This window comes from Nicotiana attenuata, unplaced genomic scaffold (assembly GCF_001879085.1).
Source record: "Nicotiana attenuata strain UT unplaced genomic scaffold, NIATTr2, whole genome shotgun sequence".
Taxonomy (NCBI): Eukaryota; Viridiplantae; Streptophyta; class Magnoliopsida; order Solanales; family Solanaceae; genus Nicotiana; species Nicotiana attenuata.
The window spans coordinates 823,762-831,715 of NW_017670287.1; the positions used below are offsets into that span (position 1 = coordinate 823,762).

The 7,954-nt window shown below is 32.7% G+C and overlaps 1 protein-coding gene across 1 annotated transcript; it reads right to left on the minus strand.

Annotated features, from left to right (window-relative positions):
* Window positions 1-52: 52 nt before the first annotated feature.
* LOC109237257 lies at window positions 53-2,782 on the minus strand. The gene is made up of 5 exons (XM_019403542.1): window positions 2,489-2,782; window positions 1,342-2,169; window positions 451-786; window positions 179-322; window positions 53-73 (listed from the first exon to the last, which is right to left on the minus strand). The coding sequence occupies exons 1-5, from the start codon at window positions 2,780-2,782 to the stop codon at window positions 53-55; spliced, it is 1,623 nt and encodes a 540-aa protein (XP_019259087.1).
* Window positions 2,783-7,954: the final 5,172 nt, after the last annotated feature.

Here is a 7,954-nt window from a genome sequence, read left to right on the forward strand (position 1 = left end):
AAATACAGCTGAAATACATTTAAATACAGCTCAATATGTTAAGATTTACAAATCAGAATACATCTACATACATCTGAAATACATTTAAATACAGCAGTTAATTGCAATTATATATTAATGTTAACACAGATATGAATACAGTTAAATACATATGCTCAATATGTTAAGAATGTTAAACCTCAACATTATCTCTGACATCTGTGTGAATGCCATCATCACGTCTCCCTATGGGTTCATTTTGCTGATTTTGTTGAATATGGTCTGAAAGCTCCTTGAAGTTATCATTGATCAATGTTGTTAGAGACTTGAACTCTCCCATAACCTTAACAATACAAAAATAGTTAGAAGATTGCGAAAAAAATATATGAATGCTAAGCATTAAACTGTAATGTTTAATCTATGGTTAAATACTCATATATTCTTTGAATGAATACATGTCAAAGAAGATACTTCATCATTTTGGCCTTCTGGCAGCTGATGGTCATGCAAAACTTTATGTCCAATTTCGGAAACACAAACATGAGGAATGTTGGGATGATATTCTGTTTCATTATGATGCCTTTCGTGTTCCTTACGCTTTTTATGGGGCGGTGATGAAGATGGACTAACAATTGCAACATGTTTCTTCTTACATGGAAGATCGGGTGTCGGAGAAAAGTCATCCGAATCCTCTCCCGATTTGTCTGAATGAGCAAGAGTAGGTCTGTTCTCAACATCGGCGGCTACAGGAGGAATCTGAATAACGGCTAGCTCTATATCGCTTGGACTGATGTCCTTGAAAACAATCTGAAAAAATAAATATAATAAAAGTCTAACTAAAATCTTCCAAATGCAGATTTGGAATACAAAATGATATTTCTATTGAAGATAAGGCAGAGTTGATGATTTGAAAATAATATGCATATGTATGAAGAATAATATTGAAGGTTACAACAGTTGTATATTGCTGTATGCATATGAATATTATTGTAGGCAGTAGATATATTCAACTGTATGCATAATCTGTATGGATTTGTATACAAGTTTATGCAGCTGATTATTAGTCCATATGCATTTGTATACATGTATCTTGAATCTATATGCAAGTATTTATTTCTGTAAGCATTAGTATCCAAATGTATACAGTTGTCTGCATCAATATCTTCTTGCAGCTGATTATACAAGTATTTCTATCTGTATGTATTTGTATGTAAATGTATTTTGCAACTGAATGCAGAAACTACAGCAGGTATTGAAGCATAAAAAATGTATGAGAATGCAACTGCATACTTCTATATGCAAACATATGCCTATTAATTATTAATAAAATCTAAACTAGCAGTGATACAATTTGTATATTACTATGTTTCCGGTGTCATTGAACATGCCGTTCATCAGATAAGAAAAAGTTGGCTGATTTCCGGTGGTTCTCCAATTGAGTATTCTAAGGACCACGCCATCAACTCGGAGTGCAATTTTGGAATCAACAGAAGAACAACACTCATAAAACCACACTTGCATAGATATGGGCATCCCAGCTATCCTGTAATACTTCTTCACAGCATCCATCTTCTTGCTAATCGATTTTGTCAACATCTCAAATGCTTTTAAACCCCAATGATATTCAGAATAGCGCCCACTCTCTACCAAGTCAAAATGTAGCCTTGGTATGGTTGTACTGTTTTTCTCGGATGAAAAAATGAAGGTGTGTATGAAATACAACAAAGATATCTTCAAGGCATCAACATCATTGTCGGGACCCCAGCTCTTCTCAGCAAAGCATTTCATCAAATGTTTCTTCTTGACAAGATTAGCACCTCCAAAGTAAGTCTCAATAAGCCGGTTAGGAACCTTTTCACTAAACTCAAAATCAGCATCATTACCAACACATTTGAGCCCAGTAACAAGCGCAAACTCCTTTAATGTGAAATGTAATGAAGTACCATTGACGTGTATTGCAAATACATTGTTAGGAGTACCTTCTACCTGGAGAGCCATGAAGCATCTGAAGAGTTGATGTTGGACTTCACAACGCTTCATTTGAAGAAAATTTCCAAAGCAAGTATTACCAAGTTGTTGGTACTGAACAGGAGTAAGGTTCTCTTTTATATCGGAGACTATATCAGTGTTAGTATACACACTGATATGGGGTGCAAATTTTGGCTGCTGTTTGACAAAAAACTTAATTCCCTGCATTTGACATGAATAAAAATATATAAATACAACTAAATACACTGACAAGGCTAATTACATATAAAACAACTGGATACAACACAAATGACATTAATTTATCATACATGAATACATATGAATACAACTAAATACAGAATTGAAGTTTAAACTATTGAAAATAACAAATAAATACAATGAAATTGAAAGGAAAAACAGTGATGGGAACCTTGAAAGAAACTTAAAAAGACAACTATAAAAATACATCAAAATACATATAAATACGTATAAATACAACTGAATACATGAATAATACAATTGAATTTCATCAGAAAATTACCTTTTCTTCAACTTTATCTGAGGTTTTCAATTCTTCAACCTCCTTCCCCTTGACAGATGAAGCTTCAGAGATATGGTTTTTCCTCTTTTTTCGAATGGGAAGTGTTGTCTCCTTCATTGATTTCTCGACTTTATCATGTCGAGCTTTTGTTCTCTTCTCCAAATCAATATCTTTGGCTAAACCTGCGTCGAATTCACCTTGAGTGATTTGCAAGGAGAAAGAGGGCCCATCGAAATTGAGAAGTTTAGTGGGTATACCTCTGGCAATCAACTTGTGGGGTGTATTCTCAGACATTGTAACAATACGACTTGGGTACTGTTGATTAGATACAATTTGGTTAGTCGAGAGGTTGAGAACAAGCAAAAATGGCGAAAAATCAAAAAAAAATATGCATTAGGGTTTACCCGAGATTGGGGAAGGAGGAAGCTGTGAATGAGAGCAAATGAGAGCAATATAATTTTAACCGCGATTACAGGGGATTTGGAAGTATCAATTTAGAGAGAAGGGGGAAAACTTGTATTGAGAAGTTGTATGTAAAAAGGTATCTATGAGAGAGAGAATCTGAGAATGGAGATGGTGAAATTAAACATAGCGTGTATAATGGCTTAAGTGTAGGAGATACCCAAAATTAGAATTTTTGCTATAAATCATATAACATATCTATAGGATGTAATTATTGAAATGGTATTTATTTTAAATAAATAGGGGGTTAACCTATTCTATAGGAAGTAAAAATTCCTATTATTTATTCTTCTATATTTACTTATTCCCTGTTGGAAAAAATTGGATGATTATGGCTATATAAAAATTTGGCTGTCAGCATAATAGTCATTATTGCTACATAAAAATTTAACTTTTTCAAAACTAATATAAAGAATCCCATAATAGCTATTTAATAGTCAGTTTTAATTTGTAGAAACTGAAATCAAACTTGATAGTTATCAGTTACAAACATTAAAGAAATATATTCAAATTATTTAATGTAATAAAGACCACATTAAAAGAATTATTCTAGACATGATTTTGAATATTTCTTTTTGAGTTATCAAATTATATTTCTAACAATCCTCCACATAACTCAAAAAAAATATTAATCATTAGAGTAAATAAAAGATTTCGCTAGGTTTTCACAAATGAGCACAATGTATCTAATCTGGTGTCTCTTGGACTATGAACCAGACCTAGATAAAATAAGATTAAACTTACAGAACAATTGGTGAAGTTCAAAACTTCTATGAACCAATAATTCTTTTGTAAGTTTAGTGTATTATCTATCACATTATACCCGCACACACTTTGTTGTTTGTCGCGGTTTTGCGCTAATAGGCCATGCGCGCGCCTGGTTTTCATGAGTGCTCTAGAAATTTTTGCCATAAATTTCATAGGAGCGGCCTCACTCCGCACTCATATAGGTTCATCCATCAAGTGTATTCTGCATCACAATACACCACCTACAATAGGCTATGGATTATTGGATTAAGAGTTTAATAACTCAACCTCACATTCCTTGCAGTCTTGCACTATATACGCACACACCATAGGAAGAGACATAATTTAATAGTGCACATTTGATCAACTAATAACTTGTTATTACCCATATGAACCTACTTCATGGGATCTCCAATCACATAGGTTGGGTTACCATCATAGTTGATATAACTCAAATTGGCAAAAGTCCCATTCCCCTCGATGTTTCAGATATTAATTTTCTTCCCAAAGGTTTAGTCAGAGGATCGGCCAAATTCACTTCTGACTTCACATAATCTATGGAAATAATTCCATCTTTCAGCAGCTGCTTTATCACATTATGTCTCAATCGGATATGTCTACTCTTCCCATTAAAGGATTTATTTTTGGCAATGCTATTGCAACTTGGCAATCACAATTCATCGACACAGAAGGTGTAGGTTTAATTCCTAGTGGAATACTCGCCAAAAGGTTCTTTAATCACTCGGCCTCATTGCCAGCTAATTCCAATGCCACAAACTCAGATTCCATGGTAGATCTAGCTATTATTGTTTGTTTAGCTGATTTCCATACCACAGCACCCCCACCAAGGGTGAACACATAACCACTAGTGAATTTTTTCTCATCTGAATCAGAGATCCAGTTAGCATCACTGTATCCTTCTAGTACAGTGGAAAATCCACTATATTTAATACCATAGTTCATGGTACCTCACAAATATTTCATTACTCTTACTAATGCATTCCAATGATCATGACTTGGGTTTTGAGTATATCTACTCAATCTACACACAGCATATGCAATATCAGGTCTAGCAAAATTCATCAAATGCATTAGACTACCAATAACTTGAGCATATTTATTTTGATCTACAGCATCTCCCTTATTCTTTTTTAATTGACTGCTAGCATCATATGGAGTGCTTACAGGTACCACATCAAAATTATCAAATTTTTAAGAATTCTTTCAACATAATGTTCTTGAGTCAACATCAAACTATTGCCATCTCTTATAATTTTCATGCCTAAAATAACACCAGCTTCTCCCATGTCTTTCATCTCAAAATTAGAAGACAAGAAAAATTTGGTTTTATGTACCAAATCAAGGCTAGAACTAAAAATAAGCATGTCATCCACATAAAGGCAAATAATAACACATGTACCATCTACACATTTTGTATAAACACATTTATCTACTTCAATTGATGAAAAACCATCATTAATCAATACTTGATCAAATTTTTCATGCCACTGTTTAGGCGCTTGCTTTAGACCATATAAAGATTTTAACAATTTACATACTTTATTTTCTTGGCCAGACACTATACAACCTTCAGGTTGCTCCATGTAAATTTTCTCTTCCAAATCACCATTTAAAAATGCAGTTTTAACATCCATTTGGTGAATAAAAAGTTTATAAATAGAAGCCAAGGCAAGTAAAACACGAATTGAGGAAATTCTAGTTACAGGAGCATAAGTGTCAAAATAATCGATATTTTACTTTTGGGTAAAACCTTTTGCAACAAGTCTAGCTTTGTATTTATTGGAACCATCCGGATTGAGTTTCTTCTTGAAAATCCACTTATAACCAATGGGTTTAGCTCCCGGAGGTAAATCAACTAAAATCCAAGTTTTATTTTGTAAAATTGAATTTAATTCTACATCAATAGCTTCTTTCCAAAATGAGGCATCATACGAAGAAATAGCTTCAGAATATGTTAAAGGATCATTATCCACAAGATAAGTATAAAAATCATTACCAAAAGATTTTTCTTTCCTTGGTCTTTTACTTCTTCTTAAATCCTCACTTTCAAAATCATTTTGAACAATTGGAACATGTGAAATGTTATCACTTGGGTTAATAGAAGCATCAGAAATTTTCTCAAATTTTAAAGGAAAAATATTTTCAAAAAATTCAGCATTTTTTGTTTCAACAATAGAATTGTTTTCAAGTACATCACTTTTGACTACTAAAAATCTGTATGCTACACTGTTTTCAGCATACCCAATAAACATACAATCAGATGTTTTAGATCCTATTTTTCTTTTCTCAGGATCGGGTAACATAACTTTAGCAAGACACCTCCACACTTTTAAATATTTCAAATTAGGTGGATACCTTTTCCATAACTCATAAGGAGTTTTACCCGTTTTCTTATAAGGAATTCTATTTTGTAAATGACAAGCAAATAAAATGGCTTCACCCCAAAGATTATCCGGAGCACCAGAACTAACAAGCATGCTATTCATCATTTCCTTTAAGGTCCTATTTTTTCTTTCCGCTACACCATTAGATTGTGGAGAATATGGCGGAGTTATCTCGTGAATTATGCCTTCTTTCTCACAATAATCATTCAACAAAATAAATTCACCACCTCTATCGGATCTAATTCTTTTGATTTTGTTATCCAATTGATTTTCTACTTCAGATTTATAAATTAAAAACTTATCAAAAGCTTCATCTTTATTTCTCAATAAATAAACTTTTGTATATCTAGAAAAATCGTCTATAAAAGTCACATAATATTTTTTTTCCCTCCTCTAGTCATAGTTTGTTTCAAGTCTCCTAAATCAGTATGAATTAAACTTAGTAATTCAGATTCTCTAAATACTAAAGCACATGATTTCTTAGTTTGCTTAGCTTCTGTACAAACTTCACACTTATCAATATTTGAAAAATTAATATTTGAAATAAGACCTTCAGAATGCATTTTTTTAATATAAGATAAACTAACATGTCCTAATCTAGCATGCCATAAATTAAAAGAATCAATCAAGTAAGCAGAAGTACTAGCATTTACATTGATAACATTGAGTACAAACAAGCCATGATTATAATAACCTTTGCCAACAAAATTATTATTCTTGGTCAACACGACCTTATCAGATTCAAAAGAAACCTTCGCCCCCACTTTTCCTAATAATCCCACAGAGACCAAATTGGTTCGGATACTAGGAACATGCAACACGTCATTCAATGCCAAAGTTTTGCCAGATGTGAGTTTGAGAAGAACTTTGCCTTTTCCAAGAACTTGAGTAGTTCTTGAATCACCAAGATAGACAACTTCTTCTCCCTCCTCAACTTGGGTGTAAGACACAAAGTCTTTTTTGTTAGCACATATGTGCCTAGTGGCACCAGAATCTAACACTCAATCTTTCACATTGGCCGCAAGGTTCACTTGGGAAACAACCGCAACAGTTATATCATCCACTTTGGCTTCAGTAAAATTTACTTTAGCCTTAGTGGGATTGTCATTCTCAACCATTTTTCGGCACTGAGCAATATAGTGGCCAGGTGTGCCACACACAAAGCAGTTGCATGTTTCCTTGAAGGTTTGATTGTTGGTTTTGGGCTTATAACCATTTCTTTTATCATACATGTTACTTGATTTTCTCTGACGGTTGTTCTCCTCCACAAGGCTGCTTCTAGTAGCAATTTCTTGTCCTTTGTCAACAACAGCGTGCTTGCGGTTAAAATTATCTTCACAAAAAACAGCAACATTAGCAGCGTTATTCTCCATAATAACAACATAAAATATCCTTAAGATTGTTGGAAAAAATTGGATGATTATGGCTATATAAAAATTTGGCTGCCAGCATAATAGTCATTATTGCTATATAAAAATTTGACTTTTTCAAAACTAATATAAAGAATCCCATAATAGCTATTTAATGGTCAGTTTTAATTTGTAGAAACTGAAATCAAACTTGATAGTTATCAATTACAAACATTAAAGAAATATATTCAAATTATTTAATGTAATAAAGACCACATTAAAAGAATTAATCTAGACATGATTTTGAATATTAAAAGCACGAAGGTCTTTAGCGAAATGTCGTTCGCCTTTTTTACCCTTTAAAAATAGAGTTCACACATGACAAAACATTCATTTTCTCAATTTTCTAATATTTAGGAATTTGGAATCAACTAAAATCTTAATTATTAAATTTTTCCTTGTTTGAATTATGTAAAAAATCCTAATATTTAAACAAATTCTTT

What these genes read in the sequence shown, in the direction of transcription:
- LOC109237257 (XM_019403542.1), bottom strand. Translation starts at nt 2,782, where the DNA reads ATGTCTGAGAATACACCCCACAAGTTGATTGCCAGAGGTATACCCACT. An exon ending in CAGATAAAGTTGAAGAAAAG is followed by an intron (nt 2,170 to 2,488) that starts GTAATTTTCTGA and finishes TGTCAAATGCAG; the next exon opens with GGAATTAAGTTTTTTGTCAA. An exon ending in ATGTCAGAGATAATGTTGAG is followed by an intron (nt 74 to 178) that starts GTTTAACATTCT and finishes AATGTATTTCAG; the next exon opens with ATGTATGTAGATGTATTCTG.